At 28.6% G+C, this 20,967-nt stretch overlaps 1 protein-coding gene across 1 annotated transcript in view; it reads left to right on the forward strand.

The window, feature by feature from the left end:
• The window catches only part of LOC129981279 (peroxidase-like), a 60,414-nt gene extending 42,347 nt beyond the window's left edge, over positions 1 to 18,067 (forward strand). The window contains exons 7-15 of the mRNA XM_056092051.1: positions 1,692 to 1,793; positions 5,474 to 5,581; positions 6,723 to 6,858; positions 7,293 to 7,645; positions 9,394 to 9,610; positions 11,988 to 12,157; positions 16,087 to 16,189; positions 17,020 to 17,097; positions 17,937 to 18,067. Coding sequence (XP_055948026.1) covers positions 1,692 to 1,793; positions 5,474 to 5,581; positions 6,723 to 6,858; positions 7,293 to 7,645; positions 9,394 to 9,610; positions 11,988 to 12,157; positions 16,087 to 16,189; positions 17,020 to 17,080 — 1,250 coding nt within the window. The 3' untranslated portion in view covers positions 17,081 to 17,097; positions 17,937 to 18,067. The remainder of the gene's footprint in view (positions 1 to 1,691; positions 1,794 to 5,473; positions 5,582 to 6,722; positions 6,859 to 7,292; positions 7,646 to 9,393; positions 9,611 to 11,987; positions 12,158 to 16,086; positions 16,190 to 17,019; positions 17,098 to 17,936) is intronic.
• The last annotated feature ends 2,900 nt before the right edge of the window (positions 18,068 to 20,967 follow it).

Raw genomic sequence — 20,967 nt, forward strand, 5'->3', positions numbered from 1 at the left:
CTTAAGCTGTAGTTATTCGCCATGGTAATTCCTTGCTATGGAATTCGCAAATAAATAATACAGGATAAAATGAAAAAGCTTCAAAATGTTTGCAAAGTAATATTTTGGTAAAAATAGCACGTAAAAATGAAAAACCAGTTGTTGTAATTTATGAAAAGAACAAAAATTAAAACGTCTTAGAAATAAAAAAATCAGTAAAAATAATTTTCTAATTTTAATAAAATGAAATGAATAACATCTATTAAATGAGTAACATTTAAAATAAAATTAGTAACACTTATTTCTGAATAAAGAATGCTGCTCTTTATAAATTTCAAAAAAACGAAAAACTATTTCATTGGAAATAAAATTGTGAAAAGCATTAAATGTTACTATTTTTATCGATATTTTTTAATTCTTATTTTCTTATTATTCATTCTTAATTATTATTATTATTTATTATTCATTCTTAATTATTATTATTATTTATTATTCATTCTTAATTATTATTTTTCATTATAGATTATCACAAAATAATTGGAAGAAAATTCTGAATAAGAAATTGTTAAAAAGAATTGTCGTTAACAAAGGGGTTTTAATTTTATTATTAAAAAATTTACAATGATATTAACATAAATTTGCAATAATATGCAAATAACTGTTTAAAAATAATCAGTAATGATAATTCAAAATCTCTCACTTTTCAATCAAATTCTTTATGATCTTATCATCAATCAAAACTGTTTTTGATTTAATTTTATTTCCTTAAACAATTAACAAAAGTAACCGTTAAAAATTGGATTTTTTACCAAAATATGAAATATTTTTTTTAAATCTATATTTTTTATTCCTGAAAGTTTTTTTGAAAAACCATTTGAATTTTGTTTTTAAGCTCAATATTTTTCATAGTGCATTGACTTTTATATTTGCATGATATACATTTTGATGCTAGTTTACATCTTTAAATAATATTTTGCCTAATCCTAAATTTTGAAGAATTTTCTAATAAACAACAAAGTCATAATTTAAAATCTAATGCATATTTTTTGTTCAAATTTGGTAAAACAATTTTTCAATATATTCTACAGATCCTAAACTAGAAATGTACAATTTGTACATTTATAAATTCTCTATAAATGTTTTAATGCTTCAAAAAGCGAAAATAATCTGTAAATTTCAAGCTTTTTATTAATTGAATCCGAATATTTAAATACTGGGTAGTAATATATCAAATATTTTTGTTCAGGAATTGGGTAATATATTTTGAAGCTATCTGCGAGATTTTGAATAATTCATTTGATATATTTCCGAATTGCAAGGTTTATATAACTTTTTAGTCAAATTTCTACCCCATTTTTTCTTCTTTTAATTATTATTTAACTTTCAGATCTTATTTCCACAGATATTTTTTCCGATCTATTCTATGCAAAAATTTTTAAAATTTGACTAGTTTACAGCGTTTTTCAAAACATTCATTGTGAAAGTAATTACATTCTTTAAAGTTTTCAGTAGAATAAAAATTACATTTCCTTCAGTTATGCTTCGCAAACATTTTTCGTCATAAAATTAGTTTTAAGTAAAGAAAACTTTATCACTTTGTTTTCCTCCAGAATTTCATAATAGCAAATTCTAATTACGTAAGTTATTTAATATCAAAATCTGTTATATGTATAAGTTTGATTTATCAATACATTTTGTCTATTTCTTTCAAGGACAACGAGTTCACTGGAACCAAAATACTGCCTATCATGATTTATCCTTGGTTTATGGCAGTACTGAAGACGAGGCTCAAAAGCTCAGGAGCGGTATTAAAGGTCAGTACTCGCAGAATCTAAATTTCAGCAATTATAATTAAAACTGAACAATGAATTTAACTGTTTTCTGTTTCTCAAATGACAAAGTGTTAAGATAAAATATTTTGTGTGTAGCTTCATTTCACCCTAATAAGCAAGGCAATATGATATTTTAACTTCGCTTTATACTTTATTAACTTATATAGAGAAAGATTTCGAATTTCATTTTAAAAATGTAAATTATCATGCACTGTAAAACATACGCATTTATGATGCAAGTTGTAAATTATTATTTTTCATTGCTTTATAAAAATTATTTTAATATTTCTTTAAATAATTAATAAATATTTTAAGTACGATTTAATTTTCTAATTTAAACAATTATGATAAATCTTGAATACATTTAAAAGATATGCAAGGCCGATCATATTATGAAATTAGTGAAAAATTGGGAATATTTATGAAATATTTTATATAATTAAATAATGATTCATTAAAATATTTTCACTAAATGCATTTAAATGTTTTCCCTCTTTATTATGACATATTTTTCATGTTTTACTGCTATGATTAGAGATTATGATTTAAGACGCATTTATTCAGTTATAATAGCAGCATGAAATATGAAAAAACATGCAGACTTTGTAAGGACAATTTTTTACTACAGATATCGCTGTTCAAAGGTTGATTATACGGACTTTTAACATTTCAAATCCTAAATGACATTATTTAATACTTCGGAAATTAAAATATTACGAATTCGTTATTGTTATTTTACCACATGTGTATATTAGCATCCCATAATTTAAAATATAGAATTAAAATATATACGATTGCATATTTTTTGACATTTTTAAGATTTGTCATGAAACATGACTTATTAAGGGATTTCTTAATACCATATATTAGTTTTAATGAAAGAGAATTCCTTTAATGTCATGGTTAATCAACGGGTTAATAAATTATTCTCTCAATAAATGCTACAAGCTCATTTACGAGAAGAATATTTCTCATTATATCAAAAAATACACGAAGCACCTACTTTTCCAGAAACATTTTTTCAAAATTCTGTTTAACTGAAATATATTTGTTTTTACAAAAAACAAAGGAATTGCTGCTGGATGAACACAGAAAATAAACCTACTAATGGGTCCAAGATTGCTATTAATTCAATAAACTTCACGTTGGTTTTTAACTCATTTCGATCGATGGACTGTTTCTGGTCGCTTTGGAAGACTTCTGTATCTCGATTTTTATGGACAGAATGCATTCAGAATTGAATACGGCAATACATGATCAAGAACTAAAACTTAGTTAATATTACATTGGAATCTCGTTTGAAGAGTATTATTTTTTGTGCAATTCGTTCCTGAATTGTACTGATAATGCGAAACATTCGTTAAGCGAAATAATTCTTTAAATGGAATTCCATGTAAAACAGGTCAATGCTTTCCATTTCGAGAACAGAAAGAATTCGAACAAATTTATAATAATGTAATTTATTATTTACAATTCATACTGTTTTACAAGAAAATCGTACAGAAATTTATCTATGATTATGTTTCGAAATTTGGCTGTAATGGGACACAGCATTATCGTTAAATGAATGTGTAGTGCACATAACTACTGCTTTATTAGAGAACGTTTTACAGTGTACAATGTAATAATTTCCCCAAGCTTTCAGCATCTTCCTGATTTCACAGGAAAATTGTTACTCTGTTGAGGCTTGCCGAATATAGCAGATATTTCTCTAACGAAGTACTTCTGCACTCTTCGTGAGCACATACCCTGTGCTCCTGTTTGCAAAAAATAGAATATTCTACGCAAGAAAAATAAGGAAACAGTTTTCTTGACTAGTCATCCATTTATTCACATCGAGCCACTCCTTTTTTTTTAATGCATTTTCCGATAAGCAATTCCATATCACGGTTACAAACATTTCTTCAAGGCAATAAAGTTTATTTTCTTCATAAACAGCTAATCTCGCAAGAAACTCGCTGGGTTTCCGCGTGATAGTTAAAATAAATTTACTTTGCTTTTCCTCGCGAGCTACTGATCTCTCACACTCACATGAACGTCTCCTCTTCTGTCCGAATCGCTTCCGCATCTTTTTGTTGTGACATAGAATACAATTGCATACGTTCTTCGGTAGTTCTGGCTGTGCTCTTCTACCAATTCATCGATAATTTTTGTTAGGCACCTCTAGCCCATAATTTTGATACCATAAACAAAATCACGTCAATTAAGGCTTCACAGGCACTTTCTCAAACTCTTCGAAGTCTCATTCGACATGTAACCTGACTAAACTTTCTTCATATAGATATAAAAGTTTTCTTCAAGCAAGCGCTCGATACAGACTGATACAGACCAGTCCCGCATGTGATGTCATGATGTTTCCTTGCCATTCGTTTTGCGAAGCATCACTCGTTTACCAAATCAACTTTTTACATTTTGTTTTGCTCGTTATGCATGGTTTGATTTGACTTTAGATTGAAAGCACTCATCAAGCCTTGAAGTGGAGTATGAAATAACAGGCATTTGTAAACAGGTGGAGGTTTCTCTTCTCGTCTACTTCGTACTAATATCACGATTATTGTTATTATGCGCTTTGTAGTAAATAACAATAACGTAACCATATGGAGTTCACATCTTTGACCTACTAGATTTAAAATTTCTATATCATGATTGTAAACTAAATTTCATTAATCCAAATCACTGTTTTCACGCCATCGCATTTAGATACAAATGAATTACACAAACTTATAGATGTCCAATTTATTGAAAAATTTGGCTCAGAAATTTGCATATACATCTTCAATTCTGACTATGAAACTGTGAGAAAACTATATATCAAATGTTATGAATATAAGTTTTCTTACGTTTTTTCAGTTATCACTTTCAGATACATACGTACGGACATTCCAAAGAAGAAACTTGTCCAAAATTTGATATTTTTTAAAATTTTGATGTTAAGACAAGGAAATAAATTTAAACTTTCTATCTCATTACATGGTAAAAATATCGCTTTTTCTGAAAGACAAAAATAATTTTAAAAGCTATTTTTACGCATTATAAAAGATCTGAATGTGTATATATATTCATCAAAATCTTGTAGTCGATTATTTGGCCATTACAATACTTCTTTATTTATATTTTGAATGCGAAAAATAAATAGACATAACAGCCTTTCGGGGAAACAGCCTTTGTCACTATATGTCACACTGTTTGCATTTATGTTCAAGAATAAATAGACAGAGCTACATTTACAAATAAATGTAAAGACATCTCAGTTGATGGATTTTACTGTCATCAAAAGTGTCAGCTTTTAACGAAAATAGATTTAAGGAAGAAATTATTTACAAAAGTTTACAAAGGTAAATTTGAATTTTTAATGAATTATTAAACAAAACAGCGCAAAAAACAAACAGAAAAAAAGTCATTTAAAATAAAATAAAAAACTTATTTCCGAGGTGAAATGTACTACCCGTAATAACTGAGGAAAATAAAGTGCGTTCAGATCTTAAGTAACATTTCTTCTTTATAATAATAACAGAAATGGTGAAATGTCAGTTCTCTGTATTAAAAAGACACTGAATTGGTTAATCGATTATAATCTCTATATCTATGTTAAGTATTTGAAATAAAATTGGAAAAATAATCGATTGTAAGTATTTATATAAAATGCCTTATACTATTTCCAGGAATGTTGGATATCGAGTATAACCCCAAATCAGGACCAATGCCTCCAACGGTTCCAGTTGAAGAACTTTGCATTTCACCAGACCGAGAAAAAAGTTGTTATAAAACTGGTAAGTTTTTTTTAAAGGAAAAACAGTACAAATTTAATATTACATGCAAAATTGATCCTACCGAGGTGCACCTCAGAAATGGGGCGGAGAAGCTTCCGGTATGGTGATTATTTTCACCTGGTGGGTACAGAAATGATGTGGGATCAGCTAACCCCTACCGATGAAGGGATGTGCTTTCGACGGGAGAGATTGTACCATGACCGGCAATGACTTTTAGAACTCATCCTTAGCTCCCGCCAATGCTGTAGCGGCGTCCGGTCCTTCATATTTTTAAATGAACGAATAGTTGTCTATGATAATTTATAAAGTTAAAGACCAATTTTTTATTTGACAGAACCTCAAAACGAATTTTAAAAAATGAAGTTCATGCATATGTGCATTTCTATTAGAGCATCTAGGATACTGCATGAATACCATTTTCATGAAAAAGTGGAATTTTTTTTATTGAAGTGGTAGCATTATTTATTAGAAAAAGTTGTGCTTTCCATACTAAATTTTTTTGAGATGAAAAATTTACAAAACAGATCAGTAGCTTTAAACTCTTATTGGTTGAGATAAAACTATAAGTACTTATTTCAATCAGAGAATTGAACATTTTTTAATTAGTTCCTTCGCATTTGCATAGTCGCGATTCGTATTTCATTAGCTACTTGAAAGAATAAACAATTTAAAAATTAAGCTAAACCATCGAAAGTCAGAATAGTTATTAGAGGCATAGTTACTATACGGTAAATTGATATAAATTCCATAACAGTGTTATAAATTGTATCATTAATTACAATCATATGCTATTAATGAAGAAATAATATTTTAATTTCTCTTGAATACTTTTGCAACATTCAATTAACTGTTGGTTTTCAATGCGCCCTGATTGAAATGATGAAGATTATTAAAGACATTTTAAAAATGTATTCCTTAACAAATAATTTCATTCTATAAGTAATACTATTTTCAATTTCACAATAATATAGATTTTGGAAATTAACAATTACTATATAAATGTAGATAATTAGTATCCTAAGAATTTTTTAAAATAGAAATGCTTGCAATGCTAAAGCATCGGTGACTCATTTAAATAAATATAATTTAGATTATCGATGTAGCATTAGTTAAATAATACTAAGTACAATTTGCCTTTCAGGTGATCAAAGAGCCAATCAGAATCCATTCCTTCTCACAGTTCACACTTATTTGCTCAGACATCACAATTTCATCTGCCAAGAGCTCAGTGAAGTCAATCCTCACTGGGATGATGAAAAACTGTACCAAGAAGCCAGGTAACATAAGTTACTTATATTATGAGGCTTCAACAGAGTGCCTAGCATTACTGCATACATATTATAAATGACTAATCACTTTCCGCGATGAGGTGGTTATTTCATCATATTAATATAATAACTTGGTTATTCCAACCAAATGTAAAATTTGCCACTTTTTTAATTTTTTGGTAAATTGACAGCATTAATTACTACAAAAAACTAAAAAGATTTGGATTATAATATTTAACATCTAAAATATTGATAAATTTGTGAATAGTTATTTACTATTGTATCATATGTGAGTATTTTATAATTATTACATTATATAAAATATATAATACACTTCATAAAATAATTATTTTCTATTATATAATCAGAAATAAAATAATTTCACACTTTAGATGTATTTTTTTTTCAACATACTGAAGAGTTAATAATTTTTTTTCTCCTAGACGTCTGAACATTGCCATTGCTCAATACATTACTTACGGCCATTACCTGCCTAATGTTCTTGGCGAGATTATGAAAAAAGAAGGCATCCAGATATTGCCTGGCGCTCAATACACCAAATATGATCCTGAACTAGATGCCAGCATTGCTGATGAGTACACCACCTTCGCAGCTCGCTACGGACATACCCTCATTCCCGGACGCATCACAGAGATCGACCCCAAAACAGAAGAAAAGGACGATATCTGGTTGAGAGACTACTACTACACCCCGTTCGGGTTTAGGTATGGGCAGTTTGACAAAATCGCAAAAGGCATGACAGTCAATAGGAAGATGAAGCACGATGTATTTCTCAGTAAGTATGCTTCAATAAAATCAAATTGAATGTCAAAAATGATTTAATTTTTTTTGATTAAATTCTTATTTAATAAATCATATCTTAAAAAGAACTATTATTCTTGTATTCAAAAATATATTTTAAAATAAGTGATTTCTACCCTTTATTCTTTCATTCAAAATTCATCAATAAATCATGGACTCAATTTTTCTCAAATTCTATATGACTTTCACACAGCACTTTTGTTATAATTTAATGTCAATAATCCCAAATTTTATTAAGTCAGTAGATGAATTATTATTCATGTTTTTAAAATATTAAAATACTTTTTTGTCATCGAGAAAGCACACATGCATGCTAAATTTAAAAGTTAGAAATCAAGAAGTGCGTGAAAAAATCGATCACAAAGTCCATTGAGTAGTTTTTTAAAAAAAAGTGTGAAATTTTAAAACTTGGTATTCAACTAAAATTAAGAATTAACAATATAAATGTATATTTTGATAGGAGAATAAATTTATCATTTATGTAAGATATAGTTTAAATGCTCATTCTTTCAAGATTTCTAAAAATCTTCCTTTAGTTAAGATTAGCAATGATTATTTTGCAATCAATTGCCTCGCTTTTTTCTAGCATAATTTTTTTATTGAATTGAGTCATAAATCTTCAAGGTTTAAAATTAAAAACATTTATGTTATGCATATAAATTATTTTATAAAATTAGATTTCATGTTTTGAATAATTTATATTTTTCTCGTTTCTTTTTTGAAAGTATGATTTTTAAAAAACTGCTTATGATTTATAAATATTTTCAACATATATTTAATACACAATTTCTAGTATATTTATAACAATGTTTTAAGTGAAATTGGACAAATATTCAGTAATCTAAATTCTATTATCTTTTTGAATCTCACATGCTTTATTGCATATATGAATTCGTTCAACTTCCTTAATTTGCGCTCATTTGGCTGTTAAAAAATTAATTCATTATTAACTTTTACTTAAAGACCATTCTCGTACAATGTACATCATCTGTATAAAGAAACAATAACAATTTTATATTGGCTTTAGAACTCAACATAAATCTTTATTGATGAACAATAGACAATTAATAAAATGAATTCAAAATAACGTCCTAAAACAGTTTTATTTTTTATAAATATCATTTATTTTTTATTCATCATTGTAGTATTCAAGATATTGCAAAAAAAATTGAACTTTTATATTTAAAAGCAAAGGTTGAGGTTATTTGGCTGGTAATAATTGTAAAACGATTGAATTGCAGAGGCACTTAAATATTAATTAAAATTTCTGTCACTAAAGTAATTATATTATGATGGAACAGTGGCATTGCTAAAGGAATTGTTTCAAAAATTAATTTATCTTTAAGATCTTAATTTAATTTGATTTTTTCATATTCGTAAAGATGAAATTCTGCAGTCGTCCTTTTTTAATCTTTTTCCCTCTTGCTAGTTTTGAAATTTTGTACACTTCTTTTTTTCGATGACAATACATAATTATCAATTAGTCGATTATTTTGATTAAATTTTGATATCATTGTAAAAATATTGCTTAATAATCTATCTAAGAAAAACACTTAGTCTTTCTATTATGTTTATAATAGCGATAGTCTCTTAAGAAATATTTTTAAAAAAAACAGATTAAATTAAAAATCTTCTATTTATTAGTGCATTTCTAAAAGCGTTTTTTAAATAGTTTTAATAAACATTATACCCCTTTATAATGCCTTCTTTTAAATTCTACAGGTGACGATGTAAGGAATTACTTGTACAGGAGATTGTACCTCAATCAGTCGACTGGTTTAGATTTGGCCGCTGCCAGCATTGTGAGAGGCAGAGATCATGGAATCCCAGCTTACACGTATTACCTGAACTACCTGTTTAACATCACAATTTACTCATTCAATGATTTGAGGAAACTTTTGCCACCGAAATCTGTTGATCTATTGGAAGAACTTTACGAGTAAGAAAATTTTACTTCTTGTTTTCGTTAACTAACATGCTATTCATTCTCAGATTCAAAAACCTTTCACTTTTCTGCGCATGCTCCAGGAAACGCTTATTTCTTCAAAAAAAGAGGTGAAAGAAAAGATGAAAGGAGGAGTGTTTATATTCAGCAATAGAGTGAATTATTCGCGGAATTGTAATGATATCCTTCTTTAACCCTTTAAATGGCCATTTTTTTCTAGTCATATTATGTTAAAATATTTTAGGCTAGAAATTATAATAAGAAAAGGGATTCATTTAGCTTATTAGATAAATTTAATTTGATTCATTAATTAATTTGGTTAATTAATAATTAAGTGACAAACCAAAACGCATCATTTTGTGTGAGATAAAGAATTGAAGCATCTAAGTTTCTGTCTTTCTAAAAAAATTTGTCAGAACTGATGCCAACCTACATAATTTCATACAAAGATTGATAAATTTGGTGGGAAGCATACTTCCCACGGCCTTAGAAAGGGTTAAATCACTTTCTTCCACCAGCATACATGAGAGGATATCGGATTTCATCTTAAATATTACTTTTGATAAAAATATGAAATCAATACATGCAACGGAAATTAAACAATATGCAGCGAAAACAAACTACTAGACATATGCAGTCAATAATTATAAAAATAAATTGTTATTATTCAACTTTTATAAAAATCCGTTGAAAATAACTATGGCATGTAGTGCAAAACTTCCAATGCAACACTACATACTTAACACTACAATAAACCATTACTAGGACAGATATATTATATGTAAGATCAAATAAAAAGCTCCTGTTAGAGCGTTTATTATAGAATTCGAATGATTAACCACCTGGAGGAGCAGGGTGTCTGTATATAAATGGCCAATGCTAGGATAGGTGGAGGAAGAAAAAGACATCTAAGAGGAGACATCTGGAGACACCTAATATTTATATAAAATGAGAGGTGTCTGCTCGCACCTCAGTTGTTCACCACAATGTCTTTTTTTTATTTCTTTGTAGATATCACTTAATATGCACTTAACAAAATCATTAAAAGAATTTTATTTTATGGATAAACAGCATTTGCAATATTTTATAAAAATTTCTTGACTGAAGTGGATGAAAAATTAGTCATCCCATTTACACCAAAAAGGGATTTTTTTTTTTAACTTTAATGTTTTTAAATGAATGCATAATTATTCAGAATCAGAACGCTTTAAATTTATAATATAAAGAATGATATGAAGATGCATTTTTAAATTTTGATTATCTAGATCAGAGATAAGAATAACTAGTCATTTTCAAATAATTAAAGGCCTTTTTTTCGCTTAGCATTGTTTAAGCTCACTTGTAGCGTCAGCCCGCCCCCCTAGGATGGCGAAAGAAGAAACCCCTTTCAGACTAGGTCCCGTGAGAGTTGGATTAACAGATATATGTCCCTCTACTAAAGCAAGAGACAAAATCCTCTTATTTATTATTGTTCATATTTACCTCCCATTAAGCAAGGGTGTAATTTAATGTTGCAATTTCATAATACTTTAATAATTTAATTCGTATTAATCAAATTATAATTTGATATCTTTGTTGAGCTTCACAATAAACTATTAAAAGAAACTACAGTCCACTTCATTTTATTCAGCAAAGACAAGTATATTGGTTCATAGGATAATCCCATACTTTTCCCAATAAATATAACAAATTGATTATTTAAAAAAAAATTGCTCCTTTCTTTCCAATTTAAGTAAGTATGATTTACTATTTTTAAATCCAAATTTTAAAAAAAGGAAGAAGTTAAATTTGAAAAATCTTGATTAAAATGCATCTTTTAATGAATGTATATTTCTCTAAAAAGAATTTTTAACTGAAAATGAAAAACAGGTTTATTTACAGTTTTGAAAAGATTTTGATGTTTTTATATAATCTTTTTCCTCATCATATCAATTATCTCCAAGCTGATAAATAATAATAAATCTTGTAAAAATAATACAACGAAATTAATGGAATGTCATCGCACGTGGCAGACAATCTTTTGGAAAGAAACAATCAACTTCCTTTTGCAATGCTTTGCGATTTGAACAAGCTGTCTAATATGCAACGCACCATCGATTTATTTAGTTAACAAGCTTAATAAGTTTCATATGTTTTAATCCATTTCTAAATTAGCAAATAGTGCGAAACTGGCATTTTTTATTTTGGAAAGAAAAACAGAAAATCGTATGATAAAGTTGTAAGGAGGAAATAATTGGTAAACTCATTTTATTATAAATAATGAGCTTCAGCTTTTAGCTGTCTTAGATAATTAATATGATTTCCGTTTACATTATTTTCCAAGCAGATATATGTATATATTTTAACTCTAAATCATTTGCGCAATTTTTAGATCACCTCATGACATTGACACCTATTCGGCTGGTTTGGCTGAATATTATGTACCTGGAGGCTTCGTCGGACCCACTTTTGGCGCAATTCTAGGACAACAATACAAGAGGATAAAGTTCGGCGACAGATACTGGTTTGAACATGGAAATCAAGCAGGATCTTTTACGCCAGGTAATTTATTTGTAAAGCTAGTTCTCATCTTGATACTACCTTGAGTGCCAGGATGGAGAATCAAATATTAGTTCTTAGCATCAAAATAAGAAAAAAAACTGCTTTAAAAAACGTTGTTCTAGTTTATGAACCCTAATAAAGTTGCACAAAATTACTTTCGTGCGATTTGTTTGAGAAGGGATACTATTCCTTCTGTCGACGGAAAGACCTCATAAGTTAAAGACTGGATGAGTGATACGAGACGGCTTGGTGATTTTATTCTCCGTTTCATCTTAAACTTTGAAATATCAACAAAACAATTTCTAATGAGAATATTTTTATGTAATTTAATGACGCAAGAGCTAAACATGGGTATGATATTCACTGTAGAGTGCCAAATTACACTAAAAAGCAAATTACAAGTAAAAGAAAAGGATGTTGCTGTTTGTTTATATAATGGATGCAACTTCCCTCGTTTACACTCGAAGCACGAAACTTGTTTCCTGGTCCATTTTCCTGAAATGGGCCAGAAAATGGTTGTTACCAGGTTTGGCCCATTGGAAATGCTCCTATGTTTGGCCCATTGGAAGTGTTCCTACGTTTGGCCCATTGGAAGTGTTCCTACGTTTGGCCCATTGGAAGTGTTCCTACGTTTGGCCCATTGGAAGTGTTCCTACGTTTGGCCCATTGGAAGTGTTCCTACGTTTGGCCCATTGGAAGTGCTCTTATGTTTGATTCATTGGAAATGCTTCTATGGCCCGTTGGAAATGTTTCCATGCTTGGCCGTTTAGAAATGTTTCCATGTTTGGCCCATTGGGAAATTCTCTATGTTCAGCACACTGTAAATATTTCCATATTTGGCCCATTGGAAATGTTTCCATGCTTGGCCGTTTAGAAATGTTTCCATGTTTGGCCCATTGGGAAATTCTCTATGTTCAGCACACTGTAAATATTTCCATATTTGGCCCATTGGAAATGTTCCCATGTTTGGCCCATTGGGAAATTCTCTATATTTCGCCCATTGGAAATGTTCCCATGTTTGGCCCATTGGGAGATTCTCTATGTTCAGCACACTGTAAATGTTTCCATGTTTGCCACATTTTTCCAATGCCCGAAAAGTAAATGTAAAATGTGATAGCAAGATAGAACAATTTTCTATTACTATCATATTTACTATCTGAACATAACTTTCAAATTTGACACTTTGTTATAGTATTTTAATGGTTGTCATATTCTTTGAAAACATCAGAAGAGCTGGCCATCAGTAAAGTCTTTTGACCAACAAGAGTTTGTTCAGTTGCCAGTACTTATATTTGTAACTAGCCGGTTCGCCAATCTTAATGTTCTTTTCAATTTTAATAATTAAATAGGTTGAACCGGAGTTTAACCCCCTTCTTCGCCAAGTTGCGATAACGCGCCAAAGCTGGCAATCTTTATTCTGCACTTTAATTGAACATCTGCTCCTTTGCTTTTGAACATTTCGCAAGGCCGTTGTTGGCGATTTTTAAAAATTGTCCCTATCAAGGGGTTAAACTCCGGTCGTACCATTAAATATTTTATGCAATTCCAACTTTAATAGATTCTTCAGCAAAATATTTTAAAACTTCAAATTTTGATAGTCATATAATTCACTCATAATATTATAAAGGCCTTCAGTCATAACGTGATATGTATCTCTCTAATTTTCTGTTACCCCTCGTAGAATTTATGATTTAAATTAAAGTGTAAATGATTAGTCTGCAATTAATATAATAATATTTTTTACTGAAACAAAGCATTTTTTAATAATATGATTACTGATAACAGAGTCACTGAGCGTTTAAACTTTATGGGCACTAAAGAATATCTTTCTTAATTTATGTAATATCTCAAGAATTTGTCAACAAAATTTTCGCAGATTCATCATGAACAGATCGATTCATTAACAATGTTTAATTTTAAATGCATCAAACACTAAGAAAATAAAATGAATCGTTTAAAATAATCAGTCGAAAACAGGTTTAAAAAACTACTTAAAAAACGATGTACTTAAAATTATAAGCATATACAAAAAATATATAACTAACATAAATACAAATTAATTACAAAAGAATGTAACTAATAGTTTATACATTTTTAATTTCCTTTATTCTGTGTTATTTTAATTCAAAAGTACTTCAGAATGAATCTGAAACAAGGATAAATTAATAATGTTTAATTTTAAATGCATAAAACATTAAGAAAATAAACAGAATCGTTTGAAATAATCGACCGAAAAATGTTTACCCTAGCCTCATTACTGTTGGGAGAAAAAAAAAATGGAAGCCTTACTCATTTGGCGGTGATGAAAATGGAAGATTTTTTTGGCGGGAAAGTTGACGGTGGGGAAAATGGAAGATTTTTTGGCGGGAAAATTAGTTTTTAATTAATAATTAACATTCTAACTAAAAATTCAAAAAAAGGGACCCCAGGTGCACATTCCCGACCTCTAAGGTATACATGTACCAAATTTGGTAGCTGTATGTCAAATGACCTGGCCTGTAGAGCGCCAACACACACACACACACACACACACATTGAGCTTTATTTATAAGTATAGATATAGATTATTGAGTTGCAAAATAAAGAAACCAAATTCGAAAGCCCATATTTTGACATTAAGTTCGGAAATTGTTAATTGAAAACTATATGGAACTTTCTCTTCAGTATTCACATATGTTATACTAAAGAGATTATGCCAGTTTAAAGACGGAGGCAAGATTCCAAAAGCTGTTGGGAATGGGGAAACAAATAATTATTCAAATATTTCGAGAAAATAAAAAAATAAAAAATTGTCCAAGAGAAAAGAATGAAAAATTAACATAATTTTGCACGCTGGAAAGTTGCAAAAAAACATGAATATTTTTATTTTAGGAATTCCGCTTAAATAAATTCTGGCTTGGGACATTTTTTTTTTTGACAAATACATCTGCAAATTAAAATAAAGAACTTCGATGAACTATTTTCTTTTTTATTGTGTTAATATATATGATTTTTTTGTACATACCATCATTTTAAAGTACTAGTTAATGAATTTTAATAAAAAATCTATTAAAAGGTTTCATAAGTAAGGTGTGGTAAATTTATTCCAGTTTTCTGATTTCCAAATCTTAATAAGGAAATAGCATTTTTGATGAAAGTATTTACTTAATCATTGAATCTTAAAGATTTCTTTCTAAACTAATATTTATTTAAAAAGACACTTTCTTTGACTGCAAATAAAAAAATTAATTTTGGGACGAAAAGATATAGATTTAAAATAATTTTTAAAACATTCCAATTAAATGTTACCGAATTTTTTTAAATTTAGGAAACATTCAATATCAGTTAAAATAAATTTTGTGGTGAAAAAACAATAACAAATTCATTTTAAAAATCTTTAAAAAGGTAGGACAGAGGCTGTCCCACTGCTTCTCGATTGGTTGAAATATATTTTCCAAATAAAATTTCAAACATTGAATAGAATTATAAAACTTTTGCCAAAATTTTAAAAAATGACATTGACAAGGATTGAACATGTTTTCACTGGGCGGCATTCAAATTCAAGAATTGTGCTGACATGAACATCGGATAGAAAGAGGAAGAGGAGAAGGCCATGGGGCGCAAGATACCTTATATTTGTAGAATAAAGACATTCTTTTCAATGCCCAAATTAAGGATTTGCTCTGAAGACAGAGTGAGATATGGTGTTAAATGATGTGCAGCTGTTATCTCCTATACACCAACTTAATGTAAAGAGAAATGGTGATAATAAATTGCAGCGCATAGGACGTGCATCAAAGGTTCAAACACATTACACGGTTCATTTTCAAAATGTAGATTTTTTTAAAAGGTTTTATAGCAATAATGAAACGTTTCATTTGTTTTAAATGCTTAAAGATAATTAAATATTTTTATTTTCGATTTAACATTTATCGTTTCATCCATTCTAGAGCAACTTCTTGAAATTAAGAGAACAACATTAGCCAGGATATTGTGCGAAACCACAAGGATAAGAAAAATTCAAATGCAGCCTTTCAGGCCACCTTCATCAGAGTATGTATTTATTTTCAGTTATTTTTTGTTTTTAATAATCATCATGCCATCTTTTTATAAAATTGATATATGTCTAAAAAATAGAAATTTGTGATAAACATAGAAATATCCAGCAATACTGGGTTAAAAATGTCCCAACCCTTTTGGTCTGCGTCATTATCGGAAGCGCAAATTCCAATTTCTGTTATGATGTCAACGAACTAGGCGATGCTTTTGTTTATTTGTTTAAAATAAGGAGATATATCAGTATGTAGATACAGCTAAGCAAGAATAAAATTTATTTATAAGATCGTAAACTTCACACTTTATTTAATTTTTTATGCTGGATTGTAACAAAGATCAATGAGTTGAGGTCTGAAATTTGTATTATTTTATATTTGTAAGGATTCCTTATAATCCCTTCTTGTGGATCATCTGGAGTTAATACTAATATTTTCTATCAGCATTTTTTAATTAGTAGATTACTATTTGTTTCCATCCATTTTCAATACTTAATGTTGATTTAAATTATGGGAATTTTTTTTATATCACAAAATTCTACACCTTTATTATTTATTGGTAATTTTACTATTTACAAAGCATAACTTTGTTTTATTTCTTTAACCCTGTAACAAAGTGATGAAATTTTCTGCTATAACATTCGCTTGTTATTTTATGACAATCATAACTTAAGTAGTGTTCACAATAGCTCATACAGACAAGCACATCTTTTAATTATGATAAGAAATATTACAATTTCTTTTCTTATCCAGAAGATTTAGTATTAATGGCAATTTAGAATTTTTGTGTGCCAAACGTATAATATATATTTTTGTTCCTTTTCTTTCAAGAAATCCCGTCGTTCCTTGCGAAGAAATCCACAGATTTGACTTCTATTTATGGAAGGAATAAGATGCCAAAACAAACAGGTAGGATTTTCATCACATTTCTTCATTTTTAGGACATTAAACGACTTTTTCAATTACCATTCAGGAGTTTAATAAAACATTTGAAGGAACTGTTAATTACTTGGTGAACAGGTTTTATTAAAACTCACTTGCAGTACCCTTCAAATAATGGAATCTAAAATAATTTTTTGCCCCCTCTTGGATAGTTATACATTATAAGATTCTGAATTCAATAGAAATTTAACAATTTTCCTTTGCATTTTTAAACTTTAGTATTAATAGTCTATAAATATACCATATACAAGTGATTAAAACAACTCAAAAGGTTATAAAAGAGCTAAAGTCTTGTATTTCAATTCTTTTGAAAAGCAACTGCCTACCTTAAAATGTATCTAGCGTTTTCTTAATTACCGTAATATTATTTTTCTGTTAATATTTATATGTTGTCAATCTGTTTCTGGCAGTAATGACATGAGAAAGCAGGGATTTTTATTATTATTGGTTATTTTTCTTGAGGATGTGAAATTTTAAAGGCTGAAAGCAGTATGAAAAATATTCTACCTGAATAAATTATAATTTGTAGCACAAATTAAAAAAAAAATTATTTCCGTAATGAGGAGAAAATGTGTTTCATATACCAATGATTGTCTGCTTTTAGCATTCGGTGTGTTGTGTCATTTATTGTTACAGTTAGTAAATAATTTTTGAAGCAGTCCTTGAGTGCAATGGAATCCCAAAAATAATAAATTTTGCATGAAAGAAAATTGTATTTGTAAAAATTTGAATTTATTGAGAATTTTATGCTAAACATGCATTAATACCATTAAAAACAATTCACATCATTCCTTTTTTGCTTTCAGAACAAGCTCTTCATGTCAGATGGCCATTGTGATTCCCATGTGTGGATGCGTCGTTCCCTTGGGAGGAACTTTATCAGTTATTTGTAGTGTTTTGTAGATTTATTTAATAATAAAGTTAACTTTTTTTTATATTTGGTTTCCATTTATTACTCATAAATTCATTTTAGCTTTCTTTCTTACAGAAAACCGCTCGGCATTTTTGCCCTCATTCTATGATTTAAAAAAACATTCGAGTCAGCAGATATTTGTTCTGTACTTTTAGATCGAAAAATCGCTGTTTACGAATGTTAGTTTTAATTTGTACCATATCGATTGATATGTGTTAATTTTTTCGAATTAGGCGTGTAAAGAATGATCTGTAAAATGTGGTGTCGTCCTCGTTATCTGAAAAACGCTACTCATTGAGGAATCCGTCTCAAGATGGAAATTAGATAAATAATCTTTTAGGAAAAGCAATTTGTTGGAAAATTATGAATAAATTTAACTTTTTTTTACTCTTTTTTTTTATAGAAATTACTGAAATCGTTCAAAAATTCGATGTCGAGATTTTGATATTTTAGACTTCCTTGAATCCGAAAAACACATTTTTGGAATTAAGTCTATATGGTCTATCTGTAAAAACAGCTCAAAAACGTTTTGAGGTGGATGTATGAAATTTGATAGATGATCTTTACACCAAATATTCTATATATCTATCAAATTTTAATAAAAATCCATTCTTAGGAAGTCTGTCTGCTGCCTCCATAGAAATCAGAACGATAACTATAAAATGTTAAGAGCTAGATGAATAAAATTTGGTGTACAGATTTAGCATCTCAAATTTAAATTATTATCACATTTTGAACCAAATCTGTCGAAAGGTTGATAGTCTGTCCTTCGATACATTTGCATGTTAAGTCAATTATTCAAAAACGCAATAACTTAAATGAAATTTGGTATGTTATCTTGCGATTGAAATTGCAGTTCGGTTTCAAATTGTTCAAAAAAAGAGCTTTCAAAATGCATATTAGATTTTCGTGTATTTCTAAATCAGCCCCATGCCAGGTATTAATAACCAAAAAACCCGCCAAATATCACACGATAGATTGAATAAATTTGTTGTATTCATGCCAAAAGTCAATATTTTGTAATTATTGTTCGCCACTGCCATACGAGGCTTTACAGCCTTACCTATGGTTCACAGTTTTATGCAAATTAGTGGATATTTATGAGAGAGCTTGAGAGATAGTTTTGGGGACAGTATGCTCGCTAGTTCAATTATATAACAATTTGATAAAAGTGGTCGAAACCACTTATTTATTAAAATCGGTTAATCGAATTACGCTTCAACAGGTCGTGAAATGACTTATTTTGATCGTATCTAATTAGCATTCGGTTTAATAGTCCCATATGTTTTGCATAATTGATTGAAATGATTTAGAAACTATCTAAAGGATGATTAAAGTTTTTCATAAATTACTTCCTTGCAATTAGGCAGAAAGCTTTTTGAATGAATTTGATGCATTTTTAACGAACCATTAGCGAAGGAAAATCGGAAGAAATTCGAATTTTTAATGCCAAAATAAAGTTTTTTTTATATTTATTCGCCTGTTTTTGTTTGTTTGTTTGTTTGTTTTCCATCTGATTTTGTATTTTTTCCCTCGAGAATTTTGTATCTTTCAGCTTAATTTTTGAAATTCTTTTGCTTAGTAAAGAATATTGTATCTTGCTGCTAAATTTTCGAAATTATTCGAAAACTTAAAATTTATTTTACTTAATAAAAATTTAAAAAATGGAAAAAGCCTTTCTATGTGAAAAGAATATCAGCCTAAAAACCTTGATATGCTTATAAAAGCGAAAAAGAAAACATTACTTTAAAATTTGTCTTAAAAAAAGAATTTTCTGCTATCATAATGCTAATATTAGCAACATTAGGCGAGTGAAAGCTTCGATAAAATAATAAAAGTTGTTTGAATTTCATCAAAAAAAAATAATTGTTACACCTTTAATACAGAATTTATTTTGTTAAAAAAATTTTTAATATGAAGGAAAATGTCTGTAATAGAAATTATATCTTTTCAAAGCTAATTTTCTGAATTTTTAAGTAATGTAAAAATGTTTTTTTGTGATAATATATTCCAAAGAAATTTAGAAAAAAATTTCGAATCTTTTTAATTAATAAAAAATTAATGAAAAATTGGACAACTTCCTTTCTGTGTGAGTACATACAACCCAAGAAAAAGGCAAACACAAAACTTTGTGGCTCCCAAGAAAAAACTACGTAACAATTTTTCTGAGTGTACAGCAATGATCTGGATGTGTAGAGCATTACATTCGGTATTATGTAACACGCAATTACAGAAAGCATACCAGCCCAAAGATATGTTAAAAACAATACGTGAGTAGCACCAATACTATCCGTAAGGAAAACATTGTTACCAATTTAAATAATTGCTATAAAACACCTAGCTAATAAAGAATACAGAAAACTGCAATGTGCATAAAATGATATACAAAGAATGCCTTTTAAAAAATTGCTGAATTTGCACTCTTATTATTTCTACAAAAGAGAAACTAAATCAGAGAGGCAGAGAAAATTGACATAGATTTACCTATAAATAAAAAATAAGACAAATTATTTATAATTGCATTTCTTAGAAATGGCAACAAGCATCGCAGTCTATCAGACGTGAAAAAAATCGGAATTTAAACTGATAAAAAAGCGATCGACTTTGTAATATATATTACAAACTATCCAATTGCTAATTGTTCTTGATTTATAACTGTATGCTTACACGCTGTTATTTTTTCTAAATTTAAATTGCAAAGAAAACCAACACACTAAGGGATTTCTTTTTCTTTGATTGGCAAAGAAAAAAGTGAAAAGCGATCGACTTTTATAACATTTCTTTTTATTTTACAAACTATCCAATTTCTAAATATTCTTGATTTAGAAATGTATGCTTAAACACTATTAATCCTATTAATTTTAAATATCAAAGAAAACTAACATACTAATAGATTTTTTTTCTTTAACTGTCAAGTAAAAAGT

Source organism: Argiope bruennichi, chromosome 8, assembly GCF_947563725.1.
Source record: "Argiope bruennichi chromosome 8, qqArgBrue1.1, whole genome shotgun sequence".
Classification (NCBI taxonomy): Eukaryota; Metazoa; Arthropoda; class Arachnida; order Araneae; family Araneidae; genus Argiope; species Argiope bruennichi.